This window comes from Toxorhynchites rutilus, chromosome 3 (genome assembly GCF_029784135.1).
Source record: "Toxorhynchites rutilus septentrionalis strain SRP chromosome 3, ASM2978413v1, whole genome shotgun sequence".
In the NCBI taxonomy this organism is placed as follows: Eukaryota; Metazoa; Arthropoda; class Insecta; order Diptera; family Culicidae; genus Toxorhynchites; species Toxorhynchites rutilus.
The window spans coordinates 192,682,263-192,699,522 of NC_073746.1; the positions used below are offsets into that span (position 1 = coordinate 192,682,263).

General features: G+C 40.9%; 1 protein-coding gene across 3 annotated transcripts in view; it reads left to right on the forward strand.

The window, feature by feature from the left end:
- The window catches only part of LOC129780410 (protein RCC2 homolog), a 60,122-nt gene that overhangs the window by 39,868 nt on the left and 2,994 nt on the right, over positions 1 to 17,260 (forward strand). For all 3 annotated transcript variants that reach the window (XM_055788672.1, XM_055788673.1, XM_055788674.1), the window contains 4 exons: positions 12,856 to 13,199; positions 13,252 to 13,327; positions 13,391 to 13,893; positions 13,953 to 14,047. In XM_055788672.1, coding sequence (XP_055644647.1) covers positions 12,876 to 13,199; positions 13,252 to 13,327; positions 13,391 to 13,893; positions 13,953 to 14,047 — 998 coding nt within the window. In that variant the 5' untranslated portion in view covers positions 12,856 to 12,875. The remainder of the gene's footprint in view (positions 1 to 12,855; positions 13,200 to 13,251; positions 13,328 to 13,390; positions 13,894 to 13,952; positions 14,048 to 17,260) is intronic.

The window sequence follows — 17,260 nt, forward strand, 5'->3', positions numbered from 1 at the left end:
CTTGGTGTTAATCCTCCAGTATTACTTCATGTGTGTGAAGTTTACAATATTTGTTTTTTGATATTACTCATTCCTACATTGTTACATCTTTTTCTTATCTAATCTAATTCGTTACCTTTCAAATCAGTCTTTCCTACATTGTTACATCTCAAACCTTTTTCTTAAGTTAGAATGGAAGTTATGCTTTGATAGCCAATAATCAATTGATGCGTTAATCATATTTTCTCAGCAACTTGTTTAATTTTTTTCCTTCAGCATTTCACATGCTGTATAGTAATTTCATCTCTCGTTACCCGATTTTCAGTTGCTGTTTCATTTGCTGAGCTTTAAGCAACTAACTTGCTTCAAAATATTTCTATTGAATTTGAACCCTTCAGCAATTCACTTGCTTTTTTTTCAACCTTCAGCATTTCATATGCTTCCATCATCATTTTTCTTCCATCAACTAATTCGCAGTTGATATTACTCCTTCAGCAATTCACTTGCTGAGCTTTGAGCAAATCATTCGTATAAAGCTTGCTTCAGCATATCACATGCTGCTCCATCATTTTTTTTTAAAGGTTAATGTATATTTTTTCAGCAGAATACTTGCTGTACTTTTAATTCTTCAGAATCATATTTTGAGCATCTCAACTGCTTGACAACACAGTGTTTTTGGGCCTCTAACAGATATTTAGAATATCAAAACGGTTTGTTATCGTACCGACGTATCTGATTTCAAACGAATCATTTAAATCCTAAATTACGTTAATAATTTTTCAGCAACTCACATACTGAGCATTAAGCACATCACTTGCCTAAAATGTTTGGCTTATTAGTCCAATTAATAATTCTAATATATTTGAATTGGTTTTCTATACTACTAAGAGATATCAATTTTTACTACATGTGCAGTAAATGCACCGAAATATCAATATATTTTCAACGTTGAAAAATAGATTATAAATCCTTAAAGGGTTCATATTTTCACAATGATTCAATTGAGTAACTAACTCGTTACAATGTCGAAGCCGTTTGATACGACGTCGATGATATTGGTAAATCGGTGTACAATATTCATCGGGATTTTCGATAGCATAATTTACTATCGAATCAATTTTCCTATTTTGGCCTATTCTTTCAGCAAACTTTTCAGCCTCTATATTGGAGAGCTTATAGTTTTGATCGGCGGTAATAATTTCCATATCTGAGCCATAGTTTTTGCAAATCCTTTTTGGTTCGAATTCATAAGTTAGATGCTTTTCATTATTGGAACAAGTTTTCCTTGGTGGAACTAATGGTTTGTTTACAAACAAGTCTATCAGAATTACTCCTGGTACCACTTTCCTCAGAGGCTCCACCACATCAATTTCCATCTTTGGTGAGTATTCCATTTGTATGTTGGCTTCATGTGATGAATCATTCATCATGATCACATCGTTTTTACTTTTGCTCCCAACCTTCGATATCAATTTTGCATTGCTAAGGCTCTCCTTGAAACCTTTATAGCAAGCCTTTGTCCACACTTTAATTTTTGCTAATATTGCCCTATCATTTCTGAGGACTTTTTCCTCTCCTGCTATATTTGGTTCTATTCCATCAAACCGTTCCTCAATAGCGGATTTAATTTTCTGTTCATCAACAGAGTTTTCTTTTAGTCCAGAAGCTAATATTCCCAGCTCTGTCCTTTCAACATATATGGAAATATTTCCTATTTTCAAATTTTCTGCGTTTCCATCTTTGGATTCCGCTATATCTTGGTTGGCAGATATCACATCTGCCCTTACTTCATGCATCACGCATGACTTCTTCGTTTCATTGTTCTTTTCCGCCACAGTATCTCTATCCGCAGCGATCTTAATATTTCCATCTACCACATCTACATCTGTGGCGATGATTCCTTTAATGGGTTCCACCGATTCTGATACGGTGTCGCCAATCATATTGTCTCTTGAAGACAAGATTCCCTTGAATTCAGCTTCATATTTTGCGACTGACAGGGTTTTAAATGGCTTGTCCCTCACTCGGAATGAGCAATCATCTTCAAAGTTCTGGAGACTGACTTCTCCTAGCTGCTTATTAATTTCAACTTGTATCATATCAAGTTTATTTTCATCATCTGTGTCAGATGATTTATCGCATTCCCTCCTCCTAACCAAGTTAGGGTTCCAAGGAGGAGGTGTTATCAGTTTAGATTCTTCTGATGATCTAGAATTTTCGTCGCCTCTCCTCCTGCAATCAATTAAACTAGGATTCCAAGGAGGAGGCATTTTTCTTTGTTGACATTCTTCTGAGTCTCGAGACTCAGATTCGTAATTGTCATTTACTCGCCTGCGCAATTCAATAATCACCCTAAATGGAGGTGGTTTGGCCGGCATATCTTCCTTGTAATAATTTCCCCACCCACTAGGATATATGCTAATAATGGGTATCCCCAAGAAGACATTCATTTCGGCAATCTTTAAATACTTATTTTCTAGATCTGCGCATTTGCGACAGATCCACCGATCGCCCATAAGGGGAACCTTTTTAAGATCGGTACAATTCAAGTGGAACCATCGCTCGCACTCGCAACAATAAATCATTGGGTAATCCTCATCAGACTCGTAACACGAGCGACAATTACCCTTCATATTTCGAGTAAAAAGCCTAGCGTTAATCGCCTTATATACGTTTTCCATGTTTGTAAATGTTCCTACCAAATTTTTGTCTATGTTTCTAGATTGGCTCACTTGGCCATAAAAATTAACTCCTGTGGGTGGGTTTTCCTAAATTTCCTTGGCTCTCTTGGCCCCTAAGTCAACCTCTATGGGTTTATCTATTCATAGTCAGTTTCCTACTAACGACTTACTTGATTCAGCTGCTGGTTACGTATTTCTTCATGCCATAGTTGCCCTCGGCGGTGCTGCTTCTGCTGATATGGTACTGTTGCTGCTGCTGATGCTGATGAGTTCTCGCCCGATACCGACCGGATATCGGATTCCTTGGATCTTCTTATTGCCGCTAATTCCTTGGTCATTTGTTGCTACGCCCTACGCTGCGAACTGGTGATGCCGACTTTACTGGCTCTGTTTTCTGTGGTGCCTATTCTGCTGCTGCTAGTGCATTTTTAAACACTGTACGGGATTTTATCCTGGCCGTTCCGGGCTTCGACCTTCATGGTCCGAGTTTCTTGCTCATAACTTGAAAGCAAATCACTTGCTTTCCAAATTGTTGTTCTCAACCTCGCTTTGATTTATTGTTCGCGTGCAATTGACAATCACTGTCAATTTTTAATGAAACACTTGGCAATCACTGCCGTTCGCGCGCAATTGACAATCACTGTCAATTTTGACGTAGGACTACGTCTTTCATTTCCATACCGGGGTGTAAAATCAAAGTTTCGAAAACGAAAGCGTTACGCCGGAGACCGAGATTTTGAGCGTTAATAGCTCCTAAACAACTGAACGAAATGGTATGATAAACACTTCATTCGAAAGATAAAATGTCTACGCGTTATATACTTGTTACTTTTTGATCCAAAAACTTGTTTCAATAGTCTTGAAATTGCTTTCAAAACAGGCTATTGAAATCACCAATCGGTATATAAGCGAGCGGCGCTCGGAAATCCACTCAGTTCTAATTGAACAGCGATTGGAGCATGTTGTCGCTGTTGCGGTGAAGCTCTTTATTTATTATGAAAGCGCGGATGAACGGTGTCACCAAGAGCCTGTTTGTGCACCCTAGGCCAGAAGGGAATCTATCAGGAGGAGAGTGATGCCTCAAACGGTTCCCTGGGAAGACATCGCTACACACACATACACGCGCGGCTATTAACAGGTGGTTATCGAGTTGGCATTAACCATTGGTGGGCTTCCAGTATCGATGAAAATGTGGAAATATCTAATCGTTACTGAGAATAATCTGCCAGTTCCTCTGGGAATTTTCAAAATATATTCATGTGAAAGAGTTTAATTGAATGTTTTCTATCCATGTTACACTGTGACCAAATATGTTTCAATCAAGTGCTATTAACAGGTGGTTATCGAGTTGGTATTAACCACTGGTGGGCTTCCAGTATCGAGGAAAATGTGGAAATATCTAATCGTTACTTAAAATAATCTGCCAGTTCCTTTGGGAATTTTCAAAATATATTCATGTGAAAGAGTTTAATTGAATGTTTTCTATCCATGTAACACTGTGACCAAATATGTTTCAATCAAGTGCTATTAACAGGTGGTTATCGAGTTGACATTAACCACTGGTGGGCTTCCAGTATCGAGGAAAATGTGAAATATCTAATCGTTACTGAAAATAATCTGCCAGTTCCTTTGGGAATTTTCAAAATATATTCATGTGAAAGAGTTTAATTGAATGTTTTCTATCCATGTTACACTGTGACCAAATATGTTTCAATCAAGTGCTATTAACAGGTGGTTATCGAGTTGGCATTAACCAATGGTGGGCTTCCAGTATCGAGGAAAATGTGGAAATATCTAATCGTTACTGAAAATAATCTGCCAGTTCCTTTGGGAATTTTCAAAATATATTCATGTGAAAGAGTTTAATTGAATGTTTTCTATCCATGTAACACTGTGACCAAATACATTTGGTTTTGTGGTTTTTCAATCAATCGCAATTAACAGGATAGCTTCAGAAGATTATTCTTCCCCATCAGTAGGATATTTCCGTATCCAATATTGTATGCGCCCGCAATCGATTATTGCTCAGTCGCCGAAAGTTCCGAGCTCAGAGAGTTCATTCCCCTCTAGTTTGCCTTCCAAATTGCCATCGTAAACCACACCTTCTCTCGGTTCAATCACACACAAAAAGCATACTTAAGCGATATTCTGGTGGTGAGACACATTCATTTTTCGTGAGGACATCGACAAGACAACATCGTTGCCTAACGTGCTGGAGGAGGTGGACGGCGAAGGATCGACACATACACGCGCAGAACTCTTTCCGTTAGGATGCCATTCAGCATCGAGAAAGTTCCGGAAAGATCTAATCATTGCTGGAAAATAATCTGCCAGTTCCTTTGGGAATTTTCAAAATATATTCATGTGAAAGAGTTTAATTGAATGTTTTCTATCCATGTAACACTGTGACCAAATATGTTTCAATCAAGTGCTATTAACAGGTGGTTATCGAGTTGGCATTAACCACTGGTGGGCTTCCAGTATCGAGGAAAATGTGGAAATATCTAATCGTTACTTAAAATAATCTGCCAGTTCCTTTGGGAATTTTCAAAATATATTCATGTGAAAGAGTTTAATTGAATGTTTTCTATCCATGTAACACTGTGACCAAATATGTTTCAATCAAGTGCTATTAACAGGTGGTTATCGAGTTGGCATTAACCACTGGTGGGCTTCCAGTATCGAGGAAAATGTGGAAATATCTAATCGTTACTGAAAATAATCTGCCAGTTCCTTTGGGAATTTTCAAAATATATTCATGTGAAAGAATTTAATTGAATCCATGTTACACTGTGACCAAATATGTTTCAATCAAGTGCTATTAACAGGTGGTTATCGAGTTGGCATTAACCACTGGTGGGCTCCAGTATCGAGGAAAATGTGGAAATATCTAATCGTTACTGAAAATAATCTGCCAGTTCCTTTGGGAATTTTCAAAATATATTCATGTGAAAGAGTTTAATTGAATGTTTTCTATCCATGTAACACTGTGACCAAATACATTTGGTTTTGTGGTTTTTCAATCAATCGCAATTAACAGGATAGCTTCAGAAGATTATTCTTCCCCATCAGTAGGATATTTCCGTATCCAATATTGTATGCGCCCGCAATCGATTATTGCTCAGTCGCCGAAAGTTCCGAGCTCAGAGAGTTCATTCCCCTCTAGTTTGCCTTCCAAATTGCCATCGTAAACCACACCTTCTCTCGATTCAATCACACACAAAAAGCATACTTAAGCGATATTCTGGTGGTGAGACACATTCATTTTTCGTGAGGACATCGACAAGACAACATCGTTGCCTAACGTGCTGGAGGAGGTGGACGGCGAAGGATCGACACATACACGCGCAGAACTCTTTCCGTTAAGATGCCATTCAGCATCGAGAAAGTTCCGGAAAGATCTAATCATTGCTGGCAAATAATCTGCCAGTTCCTTTGGGAATTTTCAAAATATATTCATGTGAAAGAGTTTAATTGAATGTTTTCTATCAATGTTACAATGTGACCAAATATGTTTCAACCAAGTGCTATTAACAGGTGGTTATCGAGTTGGCATTAACCACTGGTGGGCTTCCAGTATCGAGGAAAATGTGGAAATATCTAATCGTTACTGAAAATAATCTGCCAGTTCCTCTGGGAATTTTCAAAATATATTCATGTGAAAGAGTTTAATTGAATGTTTTCTATCCATGTAACACTGTGACCAAATATGTTTCAATCAAGTGCTATTAACAGGTGGTTATCGAGTTGGCATTAACCACTGGTGGGCTTCCAGTATCGAGGAAAATGTGGAAATAACTAATCGTTACTGAAAATAATCTGCCAGTTCCTCTGGGAATTTTCAAAATATATTCATGTGAAAGAGTTTAATTGAATGTTTTCTATCCATGTAACACTGTGACCAAATATGTTTCAATCAAGTGCTATTAACAGGTGGTTATCGAGTTGGCATTAACCACTGGTGGGCTTCCAGTATCGAGGAAAATGTGGAAATAACTAATCGTTACTGAAAATAATCTGCCAGTTCCTCTGGGAATTTTCAAAATATATTCATGTGAAAGAGTTTAATTGAATGTTTTCTATCCATGTTACACTGTGACCAAATATATTTCAATCAAGTGCTATTAACAGGTGGTTATCGAGTTGGCATTAACCACTGGTGGGCTTCCAGTATCGAGGAAAATGTGGAAATATCTAATCGTTACTGAAAATAATCTGCCAGTTCCTTTGGGAATTTTCAAAATATATTCATGTGAAAGAGTTTAATTGAATGTTTTCTATCCATGTAACACTGTGACCAAATACATTTGGTTTTGTGGTTTTTCAATCAATCGCAATTAACAGGATAGCTTCAGAAGATTATTCTTCCCCATCAGTAGGATATTTCCGTATCCAATATTGTATGCGCCCGCAATCGATTATTGCTCAGTCGCCGAAAGTTCCGAGCTCAGAGAGTTCATTCCCCTCTAGTTTGCCTTCCAAATTGCCATTGTAAGCCACACCTTCTCTCGATTCAATCACACACAAAAAGCATACTTAAGCGATATTCTGGTGGTGAGACACATTCATTTTTCGTGAGGACATCGACAAGACAACATCGTTGCCTAACGTGCTGGAGGAGGTGGACGGCGAAGGAGAACACATACACGCGCAGAACTCTTTTCGTTAGGATGCCATTCAGCATCGAGAAAGTTCCGGAAAGATCTAATCATTGCTGGAAAATAATCTCGTTTTCGTTTTCGTTTTCGAAGTTCTCCAAATATTCATTCATTCAGAATGAATTCAACTTCATACAAATGATCTCTATATCAACGAGAGTCCTACGTCACCCTTGCGGTTATACCATAGATATAACCCACTTCCTGTTTTTTAATGAAACACTTGGCAATCACTGCCGTTTAATTGTTCGCGCGCAATTGACAATCACTGTCAATTTTTTAATGAAACACTTGGCAATCACTGCCGTTTAATTGTTCGCGCGCAATTGACAATCACTGTCAATTTTTTAATGAAACACTTGGCAATCACTGCCGTTTAATTGTTCGCGCGCAATTGACAATCACTGTCAATTTTTTAATGAAACACTTGGCAATTACTGCCGTTTAAAGTGCACTTTGACTACACAAGTTTACATGGCATACGCTGCCGTAAAAACTCGGCAGTCACTGCCGATTAGTCTATGCACTACATTTTTAATTTCAAAAACACTTGCTCCTCTCTGGAGCCACCATGAAAATTTCTCTATGGTAAAGAAAAATTTTACGCTTTCGCGTGAGTTCTGTTCTTAGACTACCTTTATTTCTATTTTGCTAAAATATATATACACGTTTTTCTTACTCAAGAGAAGGAGAAAGAATTCTCCTTTACCTAAACTATTTTGGGCAAAAAACGGATTTCACGAGTAAAATAATAAACGTATTTAACTACAGAAAACTACAGTTTATTCGCGTGTTACTACATCGAGTGATTGCTATATTTGAATTTGAATGATGAGAGAGAACAATGACACATGGGTGATGGTTGTTCCGTGCTATCAGGTAGTCCGACTCAAGGTAGTTGGAGTGGTGGAAGGTGATATCACAACACTCCTCCTCAACTGGAGCAGCTTCAACGATCCATCGGACAGTGATTCAGACCCAATAGACCTGAAAGTCTCTTAAATTTCGTTGTCCCCAGTGGCTTGGTGAAAATGTCAGCCACCATGATTTCCGTAGGGCAATAGCTGATCTGCAGTACTCTTTTGTCGCACAGTTCCTTGATGTATCGCTCTTTTGTCTCTACATGCTTTGAGCGACGTGATGTTCGTTCGTTTTGCACAAATTGGATGCAAGACTGATTGTCTTCCATGATGATGGTTGGGCAATCCAAATTCTCTCCAAGATCTGCCAAAAGTCTTCTTAACCATACAGCCTCCTGACTGGCCTCTCCGAGGGCCACGTATTCCGACTCCATAGAGGAAAGCGTTACGCAATTCTGCAATCTGCTTGCCCACGATACTGCTCCTCCTGCGTAAATAAATACGAACCCTGAAGTAGAACGACGAGTTGACAAGTTGCCGGCCCAGTCGGCATCGGAATATCCAACAAGACCTGTATCGTCGCCGAAATCCAGCCGCATGTGTTTGGTCGCCTTCAAAAATCGAAGCACTCTCTTGGCTGCTGTCCAATCGGCCATAGTTGGAGCACAAACCTTCCTTCCGAGAATCGAAGCACTTACAGCTATATCGGGTCGAGCACAGACGGCTATATATAACAATGCCCCGACGAGACTTCGGTATTCCTTGTTATCAGGAAATGTTGCGCTTGTATCGCTGGTCGACGCAAATCCCGTATCCATGGGACTCTTCGAGGCTTTGGCATCTTGAAGTCAAAAACGAGACACAATCTTCTCTATATATCCCGCCAATGAAATGCTGTAGCGCCCGTTACAGCGATGAATTTCCATTCCCAGGAATAAACTCGGTTCTCCCAAATCTGTGATGTCAAATTCTTGCTTCAGAGCATCGCTCACAAGATCGATCTTAGTTAAATCGCTGCTTCCGATGAGGATATCATCTACGTAGACTAGCAAGTAGATGTTGATCCCATTAGCTATCTTCACGTACAGACATTTATCCGAATCGCTTTGCTTGAATCCCAGGTGTAACAACACAGCATGCAGCCGTTGATTCCAGCATCTGGCCGACTGCTTGAGGCCATAAATGCTACGGTTCAGTTTGCAGACGAAGTCCTCCTTTCCGCTCTCTGGGAATCCTGGTGGCTGCCTCATATACAGCTCCTCCCTTACGTCACCGTACAGGTATGCGGTCTTCACATCTAAATGACGCAGAATGAGGTTCCGCCGTGATGCTACTGCCAGAAAGGTGCGCAACGTTGCTTGTGTAGTGACCGGAGCAAAAATTTCGTTGTAGTCCTCACCGTACTGTTGTGCAAAACCTTGCGCGACGAGTCGTGCTTTATGCTTCACCACTTTCCCGTTGGCATCCCGCTTAATTTTATATATCAACTTGCTTCCAATGGGTTTCTTACCATCCGGTAACCGCACCAGGTCCCAGGTGTTATTTTCAACATGAGATTTCAGCTCCTCCTGCATCGCTTGGAACCATTCCGACTTCTCAGAACACGTCAAGGCTTCCCTCAAGTTTCGTGGTTCTTCCGTTTCAGCTTTAGCGTAGTTGATCTCTTCCACCAGCCGCTGCGCCGGAACACCTTTCGTTGACCGCTCAGAACGACGAAGAAAATCCTCCGCCCGAAACCCCTCGAACACTTCACCATCGGAAGCACTGTCATATTCGCCAGAGTAATCCAATTGTTCTTCCACTTCTACCGGCAAATTGTCTACCGCCGCCGGTAAATGCTTGAACGATACGATGATTTCCTTTGGAGCTGCTACCACACCAGAAACAGATCCTCCTTCCTGCTCACCTTCAGCAACCAGCTCAAGGAAATGTGCGTCCCTGCTGATTGTCACCCGGTTCGTGGCTGGATCCAAGAATCTATACGCCTTCCGGCCCTCTGAGTAGCCCACGAAGATAAATTTCCTGGCTTTGTAATCAAGCTTCCGCCGTTTCTCATCCGGCACATGAACGTAAGCCGCTGATCCGAACACACGAAGAAAAGAATAGTTCGGCTTCTTGCCCCACCAAATTTCGTATGGCGTGACACTAACCGCCGACGTTGGAAGAAGATTCTGAAGGAAATTGGCTGTGGACACTGCTTCTCCCCAATACTGCTTGGCTAATCCTGCCTCAGACAAGAGACATCGCATCATTTCGCCCAGAGTGCGATTCTTCCTCTCGGCAGTACCGTTCTGTTGAGGACTGTACGGAGCTGTCTGCTGCAATAAAATTCCCTTCTCCGTCAGGAATTTTTTCAGACGAACACAAGAATACTCGCCCCCACCATCAGCACGAATTACTTTGGGTGATTTACCAAACTGAGTCTGCATCATATTGGTATATTCCACTATCTTCTCAGTTTCTTCCGACTTGCTGATCAACAAATACAACACACAGTAACGACTGAAATCGTCCACCATGGTCATAAAGTAACGCTTCCCACTTGGCGTCGCTTCTTCCAGCGGTCCACACAGGTCGGTGTGGATTAAATCTCCCACCGCACTATACCTTGATTCCGAGGCTTTTGGGAACGACGAACGGGCCATTTTCCCCTCACAGCATACTCCACATTTCGATTCGATAGCACACTCACGGAAGTCCAAACCAACGCCTAGATCGTTCTGCACAATCTTCTTCACAGCCTGGTAGTCTCTGTGGCCTAGGCGTCTATGCCACACGTGGAAGCAGTTACTATTATGTCCGCTTTCCGCCATCAGCGCTCGCTGTACACCAGGTTTTAGGTGATAAAGATTACCACTACGAAGTCCCGTAATTAAAACTTTACCATCTTTGTTTATTTGACAACCATTCTTTTCGAAAATAACACTGCATCCCTCATCACATAGTTTGCTCACTGAGAGTAGGCTTCCCGTCAGCGCAGGAACGTGGTATACCTGCTTCAACTTGACGACGACGTCCTTTCCATCTCCGTTTGTCGAATGGAATTTTGTGGAACCAAACCCTGCTGCATAGATCTTCTTTCCATCGGCCAGGCCGATGCTCGTGGTTGTCGGACTTACGTCCTCCAGAATGGATGCGTTGCTAGTCATTTGAGAGGTGGCCCCTGAGTCAAGGAACCATAACGTAGAACCACCTTCCTGTACAGGTCCAGCCGTCAAACACACCTCATTCGCTTCTTGTTTGTCTCCTGCAACAAATAAATGCGCCTTCTGATTAGAAGATCTTCTCGCAGCTTTGTTTTCCTCAGTCTTCTTTGCTTGTCGATCGTATTCCAGTTTGCGGCAGTCGCGCCGGAAATGTCCTTCCTAGCCGCAATAGTGGCAAACCTTTTCCTTCCTCTTTTCGGACTGTTTTGGCTTCATTCCAACCTTAAACGCTTGCTCCGCATCTCCGCACGAACTTCCTTTTTCTACTCGCTTTCTCCACTCGTCTAGTAGCTTCCCTTTGACAAACTCCAAGTTCAAGTCGTCCTCTGGTCGGCTTTCCAAGGCGGTTATCAACCCATCGTATGACTCGTGCAGGCTGGATAAAATAATTGCCACCAGCCAATAGTCCTTCAGTGGATCGCCCATACTCGAAAGACGATTCGAGAGCTTAGTGATTTCGGCGAGATGTTCAGCCATATTCCCATGCTCTGGCAGCTGCAACCGGATAAGTTTCCGCAAGACATGAATTTTTGATGAAAGCGTCGAACGAGCGTGATGTTTTCGCAACTCCTCCCACATTTCGCGTGCTGTTGTTGAACGGATGACGTGGCAAGTTTGGCTATCCTCAATGGACAACCCGATCAGAGCACGCGCCTTACCGTCGTTGGTAATCCAGGCAGCATCAGGCTCAGCGGGCTTCTCCTTCTTGACAACGTCCTTCAATCCTTCCTTCGTCAGTAACAGGTCAACACGAAATTTCCAGATTTCATAATTGAAATCGTTTAGCTTCTGCAACGAAAAATTCATATCCGCCATTTTCCTTCACGTGGTTTCACAATTTTCTCGAACACGAATACAACTCGATTTCTATCGACGAGAATACTTTTCGGCCGCGCGACACTGGGCCCATAACCTTTTGGGCAAAAAACGGATTTCACGAGTAAAATAATAAACGTATTTAACTACAGAAAAGGTTTATTCGCGTGTTACTACATCGAGTGATTGCTATATTTGAATTTGAATGATGAGAGAGAACAATGACACATGGGTGATGGTTGTTCCGTGCTATCAGGTAGTCCGACTCAAGGTAGTTGGAGCGGTGGAAGGTGATATCACAACAAACTACAGGTACTAAAAAACTAAAAAGAGAAAAGAAAATATTTGTCGTCTGTTCATCAGGCCTAAAATTTATGTTATTGTTTTTCTTTCCCTATCCCTATCCGGAGACGTAAACAATCTTCTTGGGGAAAACGTTTTTTCCCTTTTTCTATTTCCTTTGTTTCGTCCACAAGCGGCCGAAGCATCCTAGTTTATTACCCTTATCCGCAATAAATGAATCTCTCAATTTTATAATTTTATCGCTTCAATTTGCTCTTGTTTCCCTTTTTTTATTTGGGATTCCCTATCGGATTGTGATGTCTATTTTTCGTCCGTAACAATTATAATGTCGGATTAATTTCTTTTCTTACAGGAAATATTGTCAATTTAACCATGTCATCGAAACGCAAATCGGAGCCTGTGAAAAAAACAGCGAAACGAACTAAGAAAAAGGTTGACGAAGATTACAGTTCTGACTTGAGTGATGATTATAAGGCTGATGATGTTCAAGTAGCGGAAGTTATTATTCCATCTGATGATCTCAATCATAACGAACAACTGCCAGAGGAGTTATTAAAAACTTATGACAAAGAACCAGGAAGACTAATGATCGCTGGAATGATCACTTGGGACATGACTGGACGAAAGGCACCAGCAAAAGGAGTAACGAAAATTCGCCCGAATCTCTATACGTTTCAAAGATTTACTTCAGAAATGGTATTACTGTTATTTCATCTAGGTCAGTCGATATTTCAATAATTATTTTTAGTATCGTTCAGCTATTAGCGGCAGTAGTTCGGCTCATTCTGTGCTTATAAACATGGACAGGAAAGCTTTGACATTTGGTAAGTTTCGCATAAACTCAGTATCAATTGAAATTTATTCAAAATTATTCTCTTTTTTATAAGGCCGCAATCAATTCGGCCAGCTGGGTCAAGCAGATTTAAAAACATTAGAAAAGCCTACACTTGTACCAGGCTTAGAAAATATGAATATAATTCAGGCAGCATGTGGACGAAATCATACTTTATTTTTAACGGACACAGGAACAGTGTATGCTTGTGGTGATAATAAAAATGGTCAATGTGGTGTTGGTAATACTCAACCAATAATGTCAAAAGTTACACGTTTAAATTATTCTGGACCACAATTAATCAAAATTGGATGTGGAGCTGATTTTTCCATGGTACTTGACATCAAAGGAAATCTTTATTCGTTTGGACTACCGGAATATGGTCAACTTGGCCACAATACTGATGGAAAATATTTTGTAACATCGACTAAAATGTCATTCCATTTTGAAACATCACCGAAAAAGGTTATGCTTTACGTTGAAAAATCCAAGGAAGGACATGTTTTGCCACTCGATGACGTGAAGATAGTCGATTTCTCGTGCGGCTACAATCATACGGTATTTACACGATTGCATCAAAATGATTGAATCAGTAATATAATTTTTTTCTTTTGTAGGTGGCCATTGATGCGAAGAACCGAGCTTTTAGTTGGGGATTTGGTGGCATTGGGCGTCTCGGACACGCTGAACAAAAGGATGAAATGGTTCCAAGGTAAATCAACAACTTGACTTTATCCAGAGCAGTTCTGGTCGTTCGTGAGAACAAAATGGATGGACGATAGGCCACCAGTAAAAATTCACTTGAGAAACAGAAATGCCTGCATTTCATGTGAAAATGCAAACTTCTGGCTGAGCACATCAAAAGTATTATTGACGATTACTCCGCCTCCTCGTGGAGATGCGATAAGAGGCACTCCCAGAGATATCATCGATTTTGGTATCATTGCGATTTCATTAGTCTGTGTATAATCTGCCATCAAATAAACTGAAATTCTCCAAACAAAGGTCCCGATGGAATTCCCTTCTCTGTTCTGAAGTGTTGCTCTCCTGAGCTTATGATACCGCTGCAGAAATTGTTCGATACAGCAAAATGTGTTTCCAAACGTTGGAAATATACATTTATGTTCCCATCTCATGCTGAACATCGAAAATGACGGAATCACACAGCTTAACTCTTTATAACGGCGTGGCAACTATATTGCCATCCCCGGAAAATATTTTTTAGCGACACTTGGAATATTATTTCAACCAAAGACTTCTAAAGGTATTTGACAATACTAAAATTATGTAGGGCTGCTTAAAATGTACGATATTAATTTGGGAGTCATTTTTTATGTTAAAAAACCGCGATATTAGGGCACCGTGAGAAAATTCTATTTAAATTACACCTAGGTTTTTTTACGCGGGAGATACGTACCTACGTACTTGGAAAAACCGCGTAGAAAGAAACCACGTTAATTGGCCTAATGATAGATATCAAATAGGATCAAATGGATCTTTACGTAAAACGGAAGTAAAAATTTAAGAATTGCTCGCTTCCGAAAACCCGTAGCTTTTTCCTGCATTTCGTTGGTTACTGGTAGCTATAGTTCGGTTTTCCTCACGAATGAAGTCATCTTCTGTTGCTAGAAGATTCCCTTGTGATTTGTACACTGTACTGTCGATGCACGCGCAGTACCATTGTTGGACCGTCCAGGGCTAAGTAGACAAGGAAAGACGTTCACTAATCGCTGCCCGTAAAAACCCCGTCTCGTGGTACCGCCCGGTGAGCTCCCCGTTACCCAACATCTAAATTCCACGTAAGAATCGTGATAAGGTGCGGCACTAATTTCCTTCATAAGCGCCAAACTCCGTTACGAGCACTAATTACCTTAATATGCTCTGAGGGAGTATAAGAGACAAATGTGAGCAGTGGGAGAAATGTGTATGCATGGAAAAATCCGCGTAGAAAACCCGCGTTAATATTTCGTGAAAAAAAACCTCGTAAAAAAACCCCGGAAAAAAAACCGCGTAATAAAACCTGGGTGTATTGTTATTGTTCTGCGAGTGTATTGTGTATTGTTCTGCGAGGGCAAGAATGCATCATCATTCAAATATAGTCAACTGATACTACAATGAAAAAACCATTTCAAATATTATTCTACTAAGCAGTTGTTTGTAAAATTTTATAGCACTATAGAATAATATCCGAACCGAATAATATAGAATAACAGCGTAGTTCTACGTCAACAATGCGGTCGTATCTTGGACACAACCTCCTATAATTTTTTTTTCTCCGAAAGAGGTATTGTTGCTGTCTTCGCGTCAATCGGTATCGTTTCATATTTTGTCGAGTTGCTCGTTCTGCTGTCCACGTTATTCATACCCGATGAACTGCTGTGCTGGTTATTACTGCTTTCAGGGTGTTCCGGCATTCATCGAGGGGAGCAGCATGGTAATTCGTCTACCCCCGGTAACGCAGTTTCAATATGCTGCAAGTATTTTGCAGCATCCTTCGGCTCCTGTAATCGTCGCAGGTGGTACCGTGCTGAGCGCAGATGTCTTATGTCATTGACGACTGACAGTTTGTTTAGGATGCAATTTGACCATCATCAGGTATCGGGTGAATCGATGTTAGCGCCACGATATGTTCTGACGTCGATGATATCTGAGAAGTGCCGACCGTCGAACGAAATGTAACCAATTTGTGTTTCCGTTTGCTGGTGATATCTCCATGTGTAATGATATTGGCTGTGCTGGAAGGAAGGCGCTACGAATGGCCTTGGAGGCAGCGAAGTCGATAAGTCCTAGGCCGTTTTTGTGGGTTTGCTGATGAGCGCTGAGCCTACCAATTACCGGTCTGAACTCCTCCTCTTGGTCGACCTGAGCGTTCAAATCACCGATGACAATTTTGATGTCGTGTTTTGGGCAGCGATCATATTCACGCTGAGGATGCGTGTAGAATTCTTTATCGTCATCGATTCTAGCTACATGTTGAATGTTGAAGAAACATTATTTCGTAGATTGGCCACCAGCCAAGAAAGAAAGAAAGTTGAGAGACTTGCAGTTCCATGTTCCGAGATTCCAATCCGATTCCGATCTTCACTATGGTTACTCGTACTCCAGTCGGCACAGCGGGGTGGTAGGGATAGGATTTACTGCACAAAAAGCCAAGAACCACAAATGGGCTCTACGTGAAAATTTTATGATAAGAGAAGAATGGTAATCCAGGCAGTTTTTACAGTTTAAAAGCTGTTGGAAGAAATAGATAGTCTTGGTATTCTTGCGGATCTGAACATTCATGCACTCGAGAGAGTCCTTGGCTCAATAAACTTTCTCTATCTTGGACTCAGTTTGACAAATTACGGCTAACATGACCCAATGCGCTTCATGTCAGTACGATTCAATGCATTTTATGGACTCTTCGACTTCAACCAATCTGCTGAAGCTTCTCGTTCTCGCATTCGACGAGGATCACTGGATCACGGATGAAAACTGGATAGAGAAGCTTCCAACGATTGGCTATGCCAATTTTTTCATTAATCTTGTTGATGTTATTGATATTTAAATCACCAATATTGATTGTTTCATGTGTTTCACAATGTTTGACGTAAATATGTGGGGGTTTTACGCTGTGGCTGTTTTACGCCACTTCGAGAAGTAGCGATAATTTCATGTTTTGGATATGAATTTTAAATGCAGAATATATACCAACAAGTTGATTACTGTTCTACCTTTCTGTATCATGATTCATTCATTTCGGGCCTGATCCTCGAATACACTTCACGGTGGGAACAAAATAAACGGCACGCCATTGAGCTTCGTTTTACGAGTTACTGAAGTGTCGAAGATGATGAGTTTTCAGGCAGAATGATCACTTTTCAAATAAAAAAGTCACAGGAGGGTTGTGTCCTAGACACAACCGCATAGTTGACGTAGGATTCCG